Source organism: Trachurus trachurus (assembly GCF_905171665.1).
Source record: "Trachurus trachurus genome assembly, chromosome: 9".
NCBI lineage: Eukaryota > Metazoa > Chordata > Actinopteri > Carangiformes > Carangidae > Trachurus > Trachurus trachurus.
Window position 1 is genome coordinate 22,982,713 of NC_139895.1, and position 15,486 is coordinate 22,998,198.

Below are 15,486 nucleotides of genomic sequence, written 5' to 3' on the forward strand. Positions count from 1 at the left end.
CTAGTCGAAATAAAATTGTGTTTTCATTGTGCATGAGGCTGAGTAATGTAGATACTCAGAACCATGACTGTTATTCTGGTAGTAAAGTATTTGGCTCAAATCCCCAAAGTTTATAATAGGCTTACGTTTAAGCCATGAGGGAGGTGTAATCAGATTAGATTTTCATGTTTCATTGGTATTTCTCCCTTGATGAAACATGATCATCATCTGAAGGACATGTGGTATTTGGTGACAGTCACAGTTAACCGAAAAGAGAAGATGGAGAAATCACATTAAAACACTGAATCACCTGGGTGAGACATGTCTTTCGCAGCTTTACTCATACATTAGTGCAGATAATTCCTGATTTGAATGCAATATCATACATAGTGGGAAGAGCTGCTGCTGTCCTTGTCAGGAGCATTGACCATGCAGAGCTGGATTAACAGATGAGGTGGAAACAAACCCCCTATATCTGTGCACAATGTTGTGTAACCCCTTGTCTTCGAGTGCACTACATGTAACTGACCCGCTTAATAATATTTTTCCTAGCTCCAGAAACAGTGCTGTTATACTACATTATGGCCCCAGGTTTAACACTATGCAACATGAGCAACAATAGCTACTAGGAATACATAAGATGAATAAGGATTTGATGCAAGAAACAACACAGGGCCTCATGATTAAGGAATAATTCAGGACCTGACAATTCATTCAATAATAGTTCTTTATGGTGCACACACACCAACATTTGCATTAGACAAAAGAATGACTTTCTGATTCTGTTTTTTAGCTGACCTCAGCAATTCAGCCCTGGTAGCACTGTTCCAATATGATTGAATTTCAGAATAATATTCCATATTTCACTGTATTCCATGTACAATAGGATTCATATTTCTTAAAAACTACCCGTTATTACTCAACCATTCCACTTCACACTGATAGTCAGGATGACACTCAGAAAAAACCAGGCACCACTGCCATAAGGGACTCTAGGTCCTGCTGCATCACGCCCTCTCTGGTTTATTATCATTATTCATGCCGAGGGGATGAAGGTACCCTACTGTGTCCCTCGATCCAGTTGCAGATGAGGCTCAGGTTGTAGGCCACAGCAGTGGAATCAGGCTCATAACTTCACAGTCACACTTACACTGTTTTTGTGTTGCAAAAACACTACAACTAGCCTACTGGTGAAACTTTGGTAGAGTAGATAATGAGGATTGCGCAGATTTCTGTCAGGTTTAGCAGCACCCTGTTGTGGAGAAAAAGTACATGAATGAATATAGCCTATTATTCATTCAACTGAAGTTTGTAGCATTTGTGGTAAAGAATTTAGTGTAAACCTGAACCTGCATAAACCACTGGACAGTAACTGCTCCAGTGCAGCAGGTGGCGATAACGAGCCCATTAAGTAGTAGAGGAAGAAGAAGATGCTCCTCCTACTCAACATGGCGACCTAGTGGAGAGTCCACGCTCGTTTGTTGACATCTGATTAAAAACCAAGTGAACGCTTCATTAGTGGGTTTATAACAACACTCATCATGTCGAGACTTATCGTGAAGAACCTCCCTAACGGGGTAAGTACCCAGCGGCGGTGTCAGCCTGCACGTGACGGCCTCATTTTGTCCCAGTGCACCTGAACATGTCATGTTGACTGCGTGTCTTATGTCTAGATGAAGGAGGAGAGGTTCAGGTCCATGTTCGCCGCCTTTGGCACCGTGACAGACTGCTCCCTCAAGTTTACCAAGGACGGCAAGTTCCGCAAGTTTGGCTTCGTGGGTTTTAAGTCGGAGGAGGACGCGAACAAAGCCCTGAAACATCTCAACAAGAGCTTCGTGGACACGTCCAGGGTCACGGTGAGGTCTCGGTCTTGGTCTTATACTGCTGCTGCTGCTGCTATTCACGTTGTTGTTGTTGTTATTCTCCCACATACTTTTCCCTTTCTCCTGCACGTTTTAAATATATTGGAATAACCCTGGACAGTAAACTTGATCACCACATCACAAAGAAAGAAAACTGCCCCACCTACTGGTACTCCTCTAGAAGCAGCATCACTCAACCAGCCCTCCTCTACTGCTCCATATGCACAACCGGGCCAAATTAACATCTTGCCTCCAAAATCATAGGTCTTCCCACATCCAACCCCACAGAACTGAACCACAGGTCCATAAGACGCTTTGCAATCTCAATAGAAACAGGACAATACACACCCACTCAACCAGTACCTCATCCCACTACCTTCAGGTCGTAGGTGTCGGGACCAGAAAGGCTTGCATGGGAAAGAGTTGAATCCCTGCAGCCATCGCCACCCTAACAATAGACCCTGTTGACATTGACTGTGGCGGACATGGTGACAGACAAGAAAGAGGAAAACGATGTTTGTGCCATACATTGTTCGTGATTTATTTGTATGATGTCCTTTGTGTAATGTACAGTCTCTAGTGGAAACAAATTTCCTTTCTGGGACAAATAAAGTCTTAGTCTATGTTAACCAGTGGGTGCCGTCTACTCCAGGTGGAGCTGTGTAAAGCGTTTGGAGACCCCACCAAAGCAAAAGCCTGGAGTAAACACACTCAGAGTTCGGGCCAGGACAAACCCTCTACTGCTGCTGCTGACACTGACAGCAAAAAGGTACCTGAACATTCATCAAGAAGTCTACAAAATCATATCTATAGGTACTGTATATTATTAATGTAGTCATAATCTTCTGTCACTAATATAACGTGTATGTCTCTTTTTTTCGGCCTCAGAAAAATAAGAAACAGAAAAAGGAGCTCACCAGTGGACTTGGAGATGTGAGTAAATAATGTCGCATTGCAACCATGTCTGTTGTCTGCTGTTAAATGTTAATTGTATAAACTTTTAATGTGGACAGGATGCAATTAAACTAGGCCTGGATACTGCGCCTTAGTGGTATTTTGGAAATAGCAAAAGTGTGCACAGCGCACGGTACAAAGATGACGGCGCATATAATATCAGAGATCCTAGTTATTCTTTAATCGGATCCTCCTTTAAATAAATGTATACGTCTACTGTAAGTTTTCAGAGCTAAAACAAAAGAATTATCTTCACAATCAAAGAGATACTTGTCTGTGATATAAGATAATTTGTTGTCAAGGTTTTTGTAGCACACAGTGCCATTTTCTACATATGTGGTTTTTGATCCTTGTATGTTTGCATCGTTGTAGCTGGAAGAAGACCAGGGATTCAAGGAGTTTCTGTCAGTGCATCAGAATCGAAGCCAAGTACCGACCTGGGCAAATGACACTGTGCAGCAATCATCTGATCCTGATGGTGGACAGACAAAGACTCAGAGCAAGAAGAAAGCTGCTTCAGATGATTACCTCAACTTTGATTCAGACCAGTCAGAGGATGAAGAAGAGGAAAAAGAAGAAGATATTGATGATGAAGATGAGGATGAAGGTTAGTAATGGCAAGGCAATTTTATTTGTAAAGCCCATTTTTACGAACAGTTTGTCTCAAAGGGCTTTACATGGCATCGTTACAATATCCTCTGCCCTTAGACCCTCACATCGACTGAGAAAGCTCCCAAGAAAACAGGGAAAAAATTGAGAAACCTCAGGGTGAGCAACAGAGGAGGGATCCCTCACCCAAGACGGGCAGACGTGCAGTAGATGTTGTGTACAGACAAGAAAACAGTTCATAAAATGGAATATGGAAATACATGGAAATGGAATCAGTAATGTGGTCCCAGTCTAGGTACCTCTACTGTAGAAAAAAAACTCATATATACTCATATAGAATAGAATTAAATGGAATTAAATTAGGAGAGAACATCAGTGGATCAGTAGATTTGCATCTGTGTTGCCATATTACAAATGCTCCATGTTACGGTCACATAAATGTACAGTGAAGGCAAACTGAGATTTCACAGAACTTAATCCTAGTGGCCTGTTGTCGCTTTCAGGTGCCACTAAGGAAGCACTGAAGTCTGGCTTGTCAGATATGGAGTACCTGCGCTCAAAAGTGGCACGGACAGATGACACCATGGCAGAGAGTGAAGAGGATGAGGGTGATGATGATGATGATGATGGTGGTGAAGGGGGTGATGATGTTGACGACGACGATGATAATGAAGAAGATGCAGATAATGTTCCTATGCAGCACACAGACAGCGCCTATGAGAGCGGTGACAGAGAAAACAGTTCAAAGATGAAAAAAACTGTTTCCTCTGAAGACACCAAGCAGAGCAAAGCCAAGAAAACTGCCACACAGGAGGTGATTCACTGTCGTACATTACAGCTCAGCACAGAACATGATTTGTTTTCAGTTTGCACTTGCCAACAACCCCATCTGTTTGTTGCAGATGGAGCCGACAACAGAGTTCACAGTGAAGCTGAGAGGAGCCCCGTTCAATGTTAAAGAGGTGAGTGGTCACAAGCTGCCAGATTTTTAGAGGCGCAGTGAAGATGCTCTGCTTGAAAAACATCCTGTAGAGTTCAGTGTCTGTATCTTTGACAGCAACATATGTTTTTGTGTTTGACCTAAATAGCAACAAATTAAAGAGTTCATGACCCCACTTAAGCCTGCGGCTATCAGGATCGGAAAGAATGAAAGCGGAAATAGAACAGGTATGTTAATTTATTTGGTTTTATGCAAACATAAAATATTGTAAATTGTATTTAGTATTTATATATTGTATATATGATTGTACACCAAATGTCATCCACATGCCTGTGTCCACTGTCTACAGGCCAATGAACAAGTGCTGTCTTACGTGTGTGTCTCAGGTTATGTGTATGTGGACTTGCGCTCTGAAGAGGAGATAGTAAAGGCCTTGAAGAAGAATAAGGACTACATAGGTAATCAATATTATACCCATTCTTGCTTCTTGTTGTAGTGGTAAGAACATCTCTCGTTTGTACTTTTTGGTTGCGTTGTTCCCTTTTATGTGTTTTTAACATTCGTTGAAGGTGACTTCTAGCCTGGCTAACACCAGACCTCATCTCAATGTAGATTGAGATGACTTACAGAGCAAATAAAATCACGTGCAAGGCAGCATGGGTATACCCAGGCTAGGTGACTTCCACTGATTGTGGTGTATATTTCCCATGTCATCTTGCTTTGAAGCCAAATTACATCATAATTATTTGACAAATTCAAAGTATACGTTTTTTTTTCATTCACTTTTTTCTTTTGTGTAATTGAGCAGCCCAAAGTCATGCATTTAACCAGTAAATACTGAAATGGTCTGGTATTTTTAACCAACGTTGAATAAATACAAATTTAAATACATATTTTGTGTAAACATGAACATTAGAACAACAACTATCAAGAAACAAAATGCCAGTCAGTCACCAGCCTTGGTTCAAAAAGCCTCACCCTGTGCCTGTGTTTTCAGGGGGACGTTACATTGAGGTCTTCCGTGTGGATCCCTCCGGGGGGAAGGGCAGGAGGGACAGAAAGGACAAAGAAATTGACAGAAATTTCACCAGGAAGCTCAAGGAGGATGAGGAGGAGGAAGACGTCGCAGAATCTGGTCGACTCTTCGTCAGAAACCTTCCTTACACCTGTACAGAGGAAGAGATCAGTGAGCTGTTTGCTAAACATGGTCAGTTCAGGAAAACATGTGCATACACACACACACACACACACACACACACGCACACACACACACACACACACACACACACACACACGCTTTTATCTGCAAAAATGTAATCACTGTTAATATAATTGTGCAAACTTTACAGGTCCTTTGTCCGAGGTGCTCTTCCCTATTGACAATATAACAAAGAGACCTAAAGGATTCGCCTTTGTAACCTACATGATACCAGAGAATGCTGTGGCAGCTCTTGCTCAGTTAGACGGACATATATTTCAGGTATTTGATCTCTGGCTCCTGTTAAAGATGAATCTTCACCCCATAGGACCTATAATTGTGTAATATTTGATAAATAACTGCTGCAAAGTTAAATTGAATCTGATTGGAAATACTATGTTTTTTCCCCCTCATACTTTTAGGGCAGAATGCTTCACCTGCTTCCCTCCACCTTGAAGAAAGAAAAGACTGACTCCTCAGATGGTGGTGGTCCTGGCTCTTCAACCTACAAACGACAAAAAGATGCTAAGAATAAAGCCTCGAGTTCCAGGTATCCATGATCTCCCTGATTTTCTGCATCTCTCGATTTGATTTTCTTAAGTTTACATGTGGATTTTTTTTTCTTCCTATCAGTTCACACAACTGGAACACACTGTTTCTTGGCACAAGTGCAGTGGCAGATGCCATTGCTGAAAAATACAATACCACTAAAAGCCAAGTTTTGGATCATGTAAGTGACGCTACATCTTGTTCTTATATATTTCTGCTCCCTTCAGCATCCTTCTACAGCAGCATGTGGTTAATAAAGCATGAAACAAATTGAGCATGCTTTGGTCTTTGTCGTCCTCTGCAGGAGTCCAAAGGAAGTGTTGCAGTGAGGATGGCTCTGGGAGAAACACAAATTGTGCAAGAGACTCGACAGTTCCTATTGGACAACGGTGTCTGTCTGGATTCCTTCAGTCAGGTGAGTTTCATATAAACTCCTCCTTATCGTCTGCTTTATAGTGCGTTGGTTAACTCATTGAGTGCCAACCACGTAATTTCTCGTTTTTCGTTCCCATGCGTTGAGTGCCGAAAACGTAATTTTACGTTTTTTGCTTTTTTTTTAAATTATGAAAATAGACACTTTAATACACATTATATGTAAATTTGGGGACTCTACGACGAGGAGAACTGAAATAGATGACGATCAAAGTCACATGACAGCTCATGATCTGGAAGTTTTTATCATAACTCGGCTTCTGCAAACGAGTTCTGCATGCAGATGCAGCAGCTGCTCTGCTCTCACCCGCGCTGCTGCTCCAGCTGCTCGAGCTGCTCGGAGCAGAAACAGGAAGCTCTCAGCCGACAGTCCGCCCGGTCTTCAGCTGGAGCAACACCGTGTCCTCCCCAAAGTCCTCCCGCGGTAAAATCTGATGGTCTCTGGACCAAAGCAGACCGGCATCACCGACCCGTACCACAGAAGGACCGCGACCACCGGCGAGACCGGTCTCCCCGAGCCGCGGTGGCCGACTGACCCTCACGCTCCGCGGGGAGAAGCTGTGACACGGCACGGTGCGTCTGTGTTATTGTTGTTTAGTGGCGCCCCCCCCGCCCCCGATGGTGGTTTTGTGAATAGAACAACAACTGTTGTATATATTTATCTTATACGAGCCCTTTGATCCAGAAATGCGAGTGTGAGAAGAGCGACAGACACAAACAGCGCACCTTTCATAAAAGACGCTGCATCTCCTTTTCTAGAAAAAAAGGAGGGATTTTGGTGAAACCCAGCCATGTTTAGCTTGACTTTTCTCAGGAACAGAGGCACGTAGAAACAAACGGTTTGTGGCCACTTGAAGCATTAAGGTAAACCTTTCAATTGAGCCACAGTATGTGTTGGTGGCAATAATATAGAATACACTGTGGCTCTACATAAAAAGTCAAAAATGGTCTAAATTGCCGGTACACTTGACTAAAACTTTGGAAAGGAGCGCGGCACTCAATGAGTTAATATTGTTTCCTCCTTGTGCCTTCTGGTGTACAGGCAGCAGCAGAGAGGAGTAAAACTGTGATGCTGGTGAAAAACCTTCCAGCTGGAGTCACAGTGCCGGAGCTGGAGGAGCTCTTCTCGCCTCATGGCTCTTTGGGTCGAGTGCTGCTGCCACCCTCAGGACTGACCGCCATCATTGAGTTTCTGGAGCCGACCGAGGCAAAACGAGCCTTCATGAGGCTGGCCTACAGCAAGGTGCGTGATGCTCTGCTCCTTCATAACCTGTCTACGGTATGTAGTATGTGTTGAGTGGGGACTAAAGACATGTATGTATCTGTTCAAACCCCAGTTCCATCATGTCCCGCTGTATTTGGAGTGGGCACCTGTCGGCGTGTTTGTGGCAGCCAGACCAGAACCAGGTAGAATCGCACAAATTTTATCAACTTGGAAAATTACAAATGTCAGGTTTAGTATTTTTATACATGAAAGATGAATAACTAGAATACACATTGGATGTGTCTTACCAAGCACTAGACAAAAAGGAGGCAGTGAAAGAAGAGAGCAAGAAGGTGGAGGAAGAAGAGGAGGAGGAGGAGGAAGAGGAGGAAGCTGCTCCAGGATCCACGCTTTTTGTTAAGAACCTTAACTTCAGCACAACAGAGGAGAAACTACAAGAGGTATACATAAACTCAACTCTCATTTATACTCAGTAAGTAGTTTCACCATACACTCATGTGCTATGTTGTTTTTTCATTTGTTGCAGACATTCTCCAAATGTGGCAAGATCAAATCTTGCACCATCTCCAAGAAGAAAGATAAAACAGGTGATGATGATAAGCAATATTGAACTGATAGTTTGTGAAGTCTCAAACCAATTCATATATTAGAAGAAAGTATTTCCGGAGATGTACTTTTGACAGGGGGCTGTTAGGTTTATTCTTTATTGAATTGTAAGAGAGATTAAAAAGGAAAATACAGTAGAAAAGACTTGAAACCCAACATGCTGTTGGATTTTCTGCATTATCATCCAAATTCTTATTGCAGACACAGGACAGTTGGTTTAGTGCCACATGTCATTTCTCTAAACAAACATGATGCTGTTAAAAGAGACTATCCACCTCTGTGTCGTCAGTGAGCAATAGGTCAGTTAACTGCTCTACTTTTTCTCTACTCTCAGGAAAGCTGCTGTCGATGGGCTACGGTTTTGTCCAATATCAGACAGCAGAGGCAGCACAGAAGGCCCTGAGACAGCTGCAGGTACCAACTTCTTTTCACCACATAAACTCTCACACTCTTTCTCCGGGAGCCTGGTTCTTGTATAATGAGTTGTCTCTCTCTCTCCACTAGCACTGTAGCGTGGATGATCATGCGTTGGAGCTGAAGATTTCTGAGAGAGCCACAAAGTAAGATTTGGTTCAGAGGGATTTTAGTGAAGATTTTTGAATAGAAACTGGAATTTCTGCATCAGCATCAACCAACATGGTTACATTATAAAATGTTATCTCCACCAGAAAAAACAGGCACCAAATTTGAAAATACAGATTTAAGTGTGAAATATGCAGAGTAAATAACAAAATTAAAAAAACAAAAGAAAAGTATCTCTTTTGGTAGTTTTTCAGTATTTTGAGATATTTACTTATTTACTTGAGTTTTGTGGTGCATGTTAATCTCCTCTGTTGTCACTATTCACACAGTCTCTTTCCTCCGTGTACAGGACTACTGAGGTGACGCGCAAGAAGAAGCAAGCTGAGAAGAAGCAGACAGGATCTAAGATCCTTGTGCGCAATGTTCCCTTCCAAGCCACTGTCAGGGAAATTCGTGAACTCTTCTGGTAGTGATCATATGCACACAACTGCACTTTTATTCACAGTACGAATGGAGAATATTTATAAAGTGATAATTTACTAATGCATTGATTTTTTCCTATTTTTTTAAGTACGTTCGGAGAACTCAAAACAGTTCGTCTTCCGAAAAAAGCAGCTGGTTCAGGAAACCATAGAGGCTTTGGTTTTGTTGATTTCCTCACCAAACAGGATGCTAAGGTTTGTGTGGTTGATTTATCAGTTTTACATTACAGTGTAGGATGCTGGGTGTTGCGCTATAATCATAAATTCTCTGCCCTTGTTTTCTCTACAGAAAGCATTTGCTGCATTGTGCCACAGCACCCATTTGTACGGGAGACGTCTCGTGTTGGAGTGGGCTGATGCTGAGGACACAGTGGAGACCCTGAGGCGGAAAACAGACGAACATTTTCACGGTAAATCCTCAAATTTTATAGCTTACAAAATATGATCCCCGGTAGGAAAATACATTTTCTATGTATACATTAATTTATTACCTTTCTTTTTTCCCCCTGACTTTAGTTGCCTCCAAAAAGCAGCGAAAGACAGAGGTTTTGGAGGGAATTATGGAAACAATGGAAGCTGATGGGGGCGTGGAAGACTGAGGTCCCTGAACGCCACTGATGCTGTGAAGGCCTTGACACAATCCTGACCGGTGCTGCCCATCATTTTCTGTGCAGACTGGACTAAGAATGAAAATGGACTTGACCAAGATGTTCAGACTGAGCAGATGATGATGACACATGGATGAACTGAATGAAATAGTGTGGAAAATCTTTTGTATTTCCTTTCATTACAGTTTTGTATAGAATGATCAAGTTCAACATGCTGGGACCGATATCAGATTTTATACAAAATTTTATGTCATTATATAAAAACTGTTGGTGTCACTTAATGTCAAAAAATGTGTCTGTTTGAGTGGCTGGAATAATGAACAACAATGTGCGGATTGGATGCAGAGTCTTTTATTTTGAAAATACGCCCTTAAATACGGTCAGGTGACCAGGCGGGGGCGTGATCATGTGACTCGCTGTTGTGAACATGGCGCCGAGGTGCAGGACGTTTACTGTGGGGAGTTTTACACCCGTTTTAAAGGTTTCAGTGATTTTATACGTGTTGTGTTTTATCTGTGCGTCTGCTCGGGCTGAAATACGAAGCGCAGTGATTGACAAACAGAGCGGACAGCTGTCTGTCCTGGAGGGATACCAAGAAGATTTTGTTGCCTGGGCAAACTTCACTGATGACATTAACACATCAGGGTGAGTGGTTCCTTAATGTCGTTAAACTTCACAGACCTGATTGTTTGCTAATGTGTCTGTGTTGGTTAAAGTCGGGGCTGCAACTTGAGTTCCTTTTCATCTATTTTAGTCTATTAGTTATTGTTCTCCAGTATTCGTTTAGCCTGTAACACATAACATAATAATAACACATTCCTGTCTGACTGACGGGTTTATTGGATTTACAGTGATGTGATGAAAAATACTCGGTCCAGCTACAAAAGAGCAAATCAAATCAAAACAGCAGAAGTGAAACTAGTGACAGGAGAGGTTAGGAAAGCCTTGGACTTACAGAGGCCTGTTGTGCAAATAAAAACCTCACATTTAAATCCACGAATGGGTTAAATGAAAGCAGGTAAAATGAAGTCAGATAAGCAACAGAATAAATAAGAAAAAGAATTTGATCGTTAAGCAACACTGAATAAAACAACCAAACAGTAGATAAGAGTGATTAAAGTATTCCAGATCTGGGTACCATGTCTGTTTTTATAAAGAGGAGGATGATAAAAACATTCATACAGCAGTGATTCCCAAGCTTGGTCCAAAGACTAAGACATAGTCTTCATATTTTCTCTCTTTTTAGCTGGTCTTTCTTGGAGGTCACTACCAGTGGTCAGTACAATGACAGTCTCCAGGCCTACGCTGCAGGAGCGGTGGAGGCAGCAGTCACATCCCAGGTCGGCTTCAACCTTCATTCTGCAGGCTTCAGTTTGCTCCTGGTTGAAATGTTGTTGTTGTTTTTTATTTCAGATGATATGAACCTTATATGTATGTGTTTTAGCTCATCTATAAGCACTGGATGAACACTCTAGTGGGTTACTGTGGGCCATTCACGACTCAGACCGGTTACTGCGGGCGCCTTAAGGCTTACATCGCAACCAATCTTCAGTGGGTTCAGGAACAGATACAGAAGAACCCAAGTTCACCCTACTGGTATCAGGTACTAATGGGCATTTGTAGGATGGATAATATTTCTTAAATGGAGACAAAACAGATATATAACAGAATATTTTTCACTATCTGTTTTCTCTTGTCAGGTGCGTCTGGCCCTGCTTCAGCTGAAAGGTCTGGAGGACAGCTACAACGAGGAGCTGTCATTTCCAACAGGGCCGCTCTCATTCAACCCCTTTGGCTTTGTGTAAGTGTTTATTTGCATTTTGTATTTATGAATCATGTCTCCTCACTGTTATTTTTATTTTATTTTTTACCGTTGTGTCACATTCACCACTGCTACCCTCTCCAACCAGACTCTTCCAGCTGGGCGGGGATCTTGAGGACTTGGAATCGGCTCTGAACAAATCCAGCCAAACTCGACCTCTTGGGTCTGGTTCCTGCTCTGCTCTCATTAAGCTGCTGCCAAACAACAAGGAACTGCTGGTGTCACATGACACATGGAACACTTACCAGGCCATGCTGCGAATTATGAAGAAATACACCTTTTCCTTTAAAGTCTCTCCCTCAGGTAGTTTACTCATACGCATGAATACATTAAAGTTGAACATTTTGTGCAAAATGCTTTATGCCGTCTTGATATAGATGCAAAGATCAATACCACTCAATGTTTGTACAGTTAATGAAGCTACAGTCAGCATTCAATTAGCTTAGCTCAGCATTCAGACAGAAGACTGCAAGAAACTGCTACTCTGGCTCTGTCCAAAGATAAATCTTGACACCCTTGCGTTGTAAATTCATGAGAACAACAAGATTCCAGGAAATAGTCTAAAGACATAAAACCACAACTTCTTCTTTCCAGACTTAAAAAACAACAACAAGATATATTGTGTTTATTTGCTGAGTCGTTTCAATTTTTCAATGTAACCCTCGGCATAGACGCTAATATTCATATCTCCCCAAATGTCAGTAGACTGACACCAGCGATGTTTTCTATGACATGTGAATACAGGTGCAATTAACTGTAATAATGTGCTAAATATTTTTCAGGCAATGAGCTTCTCCCTGGGGGAACTCAGGCGTTCTCCTCTTACCCTGGATCTATATTCTCTGGAGATGACTTTTATATCCTAAGCAGTGGCTTGGTGAGAACTCTTTATACTTGGCCAGACACAATATGGTATTGTGTGTTGTGATGGAGTTTATTGTTCTTAATACATTTTGTGTCTGCAGGTTACATTGGAAACCACCATCGGCAACAGCAACCCTGCTCTCTGGAAGTTTGTTAAGCCCATAGGAAGTGTCATGGAGTGGCTGAGGAACATTGTCGCTAATCGACTGGCGACGACCGGCAAGGAATGGGCCCAGATCTTCAGCGAGTACAATAGTGGAACGTAAGTGTCACACATCGGTGAGAAACAAAGTGTCATTATATAAAACCCGCATTATCGCTTCGTACAGAAGTAATCTTCTGAGCAGCCTCCTGGCTCTGTTGTCTTCTGCTGTTGGTATTGTGTTTTCCAAATTCCTGCTCATCATGAGATTAGATATGATGTTGTGAGATCTCAATCATTGACTGAGACGAGTAAAGGTTGCAGAAGAAGACAATTTACACTTGTATCAGGAGTCACATGAGAAGTCAGCTGGGGCATACAGCTATAATGGGGTTATTGTGCTGAGTGTTTGTTGTGAATTGCTGAGTCAGTCATTTCAATTACACAGATAAGGAAATAAATAAAAAGTTCAGGCGCTGTGTGTCTGTGTCTCTGTGTGTTGTAGGTATAACAACCAGTGGATGATCGTAGACTATAATCACTTCACTCCAGGAAAGACTGATATAACAGAGGGCCTCTTTGTTGTCCTGGAGCAGATTCCGTAAGTATTTGTAGTTGACCTTTTATCAAAAATAGATGATCAATGAATGTCGTAGTAAGTAGCAGGTACACACAATGATAGACAGCTCATTGACTTAGAATACATTTTCTTATCATGTGATGCTGCAGGGGTCATGTTGTTTACACCGATAAAACTCAGGAACTGCTGGAGAAAGGGTACTGGGCCAGTTTCAACATACCGTGAGTATTCAGTTTAAAAACAGTGAATTCTATGTTAACATTATAGTGTGTTTTCTGATTGCGTTGTGTGTACGTTTTTTCTTTTATTTATTCATGCTCATGTGTAGGTATTACGAGGACATATTCAATGCCAGTGGCTGCAATGAACTTGTTGAGAAGTTTGGCCCGTGGTTCTCTCTGGACCAGAATCCTCGGGCTCAGATATTCAGAAGAAACCAGACAGATGTCACTGATGTGGATTCGATGATCCGCCTCATGAGGTACAAGCTGTTTGTTGCACAGGCTTAAGGTGCCCTTGTGATTTTGCTTTGATTAGCATAATACAAACACATTTTATTTTTTATTTTTATATTTTTGTAGGCAAACAACTGAGATGTGGTTTTATTTATGAGATGCACTGTCTCTCCTCAGGTATAACAACTTTAAAGAAGATCCACTGTCGAGGTGTGAAGGCTGTAATCCTCCTGAAAATGGGGAGAATGCAATCTCAGCTCGGTCAGACCTGAACCCAGCTAATGGAACATATCCATTTGGTGCCTTGAGGCAGAGACCACATGGGGGAACAGACATGAAGGTTTCACTTCTTTCTTTGTCATCTCACCTTTTATCATCCTACCCTCACCACCCACCTCTCAGCTCAGGCTTTGACATATCTGGCTTACCAATCTTTTGTGTATTTGTCTCAACTTGAAGTGATTATGTTATTCTAATGAGCTGCCAAATCTGAAGGATGTTGTGTGTTCCTCTGCAGATGACCTCCTACGAGATGTTTCGAGAGTATGGCATGGTGGCAGTGAGTGGGCCAACCTGGGATCAGGTGCCTCCCTTCCAGTGGAGCACCTCCCCTTACAAAGACTTGATCCACATGGGCCACCCTGATGTTTGGGCATTCAAGCCTATAAAAGTCATGTGGACTCCCTAATTGTTATCACACTGTATATACTGTACAAGTGGCATGATTAATACTGCCTTCTATGCTGTTTGATGTTTTGACAAAGGGAAAGTGTGTGACATGACTTTTATTAACAAGAATGGTCATGTTATTGATTCTCAGGCAAGTGGCATTATTATTTTTGCAATATCAGAGTATTACACTATTTGCATAATTAAAGCCTTACGGCTACAGAGAGCTTTTAATGTGAAGGAGAACTTCACAACCTTGTTGTAAAGCAGGAGCTTCCACATTAGATTATATCTGATTTTCATGTTTTGTTTTTAAAATGTTGAATTCTGATGTAAATGTTTGAAAATATGAATGAAAATAATCTCCATGCTGATGGCTTATGTAACATTTACCATGTCGTTTCCACTTTCTTTGGGGGAATCACCAAAACTAATAATAATTCAGATTTTCTGTAACACTAATGGAAAATGTCTCCATCATGAGTTTAAAATTATTTTTATGTAATTCTGTCAAGAAGCATTTTAAAATATTTTCTGAATAAAAATGCACTGATCCTTGCCTTTGTTTTGTTTTTTAATTTTGTATTACTGCCCAGTCCATGTAATGCTCATCAGTTTTATTTTCCATGTAAAATAAATAAATAAAATAAAATCAACATGTAGTTAATATTTAATGCACTTTTTATGAAAAGTTGCCTGTAAACAGTGTTGGATAGAAAATGTGACTATTATTAGATAATCAGTTGTGTCAACATAGGCTATGTCTTCTCTGAATATGCTGGGAATTTCACATTTAACAGGAGCACTACTGTGAAGATTGGGACGTTGCAATTAAAAATAATAGCAAAAGACGTATTTTCTAGTCATTCTTACAGAGATGCGTATGATTTTTTTTTCATTCTTAATAGAATAAAACTCATAAGATAGAAAAAGTGTTTACTTTCTGCTTTGGCTCTGGGCTCTCGCATACAGTCATATGCGCATACGT

General features: G+C 41.4%; 2 protein-coding genes across 3 annotated transcripts; both read left to right on the plus strand.

Moving 5' to 3' along the window:
- Nucleotides 1-1,421: 1,421 nt before the first annotated feature.
- Nucleotides 1,422-10,199, plus strand: rbm19 (RNA binding motif protein 19). Of its 2 annotated transcripts, XM_083978747.1 has the most exons (24): nucleotides 1,422-1,556; nucleotides 1,653-1,835; nucleotides 2,494-2,610; nucleotides 2,730-2,774; nucleotides 3,168-3,402; nucleotides 3,908-4,218; nucleotides 4,307-4,366; nucleotides 4,493-4,571; nucleotides 4,731-4,802; nucleotides 5,342-5,551; nucleotides 5,694-5,824; nucleotides 5,965-6,092; nucleotides 6,176-6,272; nucleotides 6,396-6,506; nucleotides 7,566-7,766; nucleotides 7,861-7,930; nucleotides 8,040-8,188; nucleotides 8,275-8,335; nucleotides 8,689-8,768; nucleotides 8,859-8,914; nucleotides 9,226-9,342; nucleotides 9,448-9,553; nucleotides 9,648-9,768; nucleotides 9,875-10,199. In XM_083978747.1, the coding sequence occupies exons 1-24, from the start codon at nucleotides 1,521-1,523 to the stop codon at nucleotides 9,955-9,957; spliced, it is 2,859 nt and encodes a 952-aa protein (XP_083834873.1). In that variant the 5' UTR covers nucleotides 1,422-1,520; the 3' UTR covers nucleotides 9,958-10,199. The 2 variants fall into 2 exon arrangements, 1 of the variants encoding a protein (XP_083834873.1); XR_014595606.1 differs by lacking the exons at nucleotides 9,648-9,768; nucleotides 9,875-10,199 and having other exon boundaries at nucleotides 8,040-8,080; nucleotides 8,130-8,188; nucleotides 9,448-9,518.
- Nucleotides 10,200-10,383: 184 nt separating this feature from the next.
- Nucleotides 10,384-15,057, plus strand: plbd2 (phospholipase B domain containing 2). The gene is made up of 12 exons (XM_083979897.1): nucleotides 10,384-10,611; nucleotides 11,213-11,306; nucleotides 11,411-11,569; nucleotides 11,667-11,767; nucleotides 11,877-12,091; nucleotides 12,571-12,665; nucleotides 12,754-12,914; nucleotides 13,300-13,395; nucleotides 13,524-13,595; nucleotides 13,703-13,855; nucleotides 14,007-14,169; nucleotides 14,347-15,057. Exons 1-12 carry the CDS (start codon nucleotides 10,394-10,396, stop codon nucleotides 14,515-14,517), a joined length of 1,698 nt encoding a protein of 565 aa, XP_083836023.1. The 5' UTR covers nucleotides 10,384-10,393; the 3' UTR covers nucleotides 14,518-15,057.
- Nucleotides 15,058-15,486: the final 429 nt, after the last annotated feature.

Excerpts from the sequence above, each read along its gene's own strand:
- rbm19 (XM_083978747.1), top strand. The coding sequence starts at position 1,521 with ATGTCGAGACTTATCGTGAAGAACCTCCCTAACGGG. Across the intron at positions 1,836-2,493 it reads TGGACACGTCCAGGGTCACG|GTGGAGCTGTGTAAAGCGTT; the intron begins GTGAGGTCTCGG and ends CGTCTACTCCAG. Across the intron at positions 4,572-4,730 it reads TGAAAGCGGAAATAGAACAG|GTTATGTGTATGTGGACTTG; the intron begins GTATGTTAATTT and ends TGTGTGTCTCAG.
- plbd2 (XM_083979897.1), top strand. The coding sequence starts at position 10,394 with ATGGCGCCGAGGTGCAGGACGTTTACTGTGGGGAGTTTTACACCCGTT. Across the intron at positions 11,570-11,666 it reads GTTCACCCTACTGGTATCAG|GTGCGTCTGGCCCTGCTTCA; the intron begins GTACTAATGGGC and ends TTCTCTTGTCAG. Across the intron at positions 14,170-14,346 it reads ATGGGGGAACAGACATGAAG|ATGACCTCCTACGAGATGTT; the intron begins GTTTCACTTCTT and ends GTTCCTCTGCAG.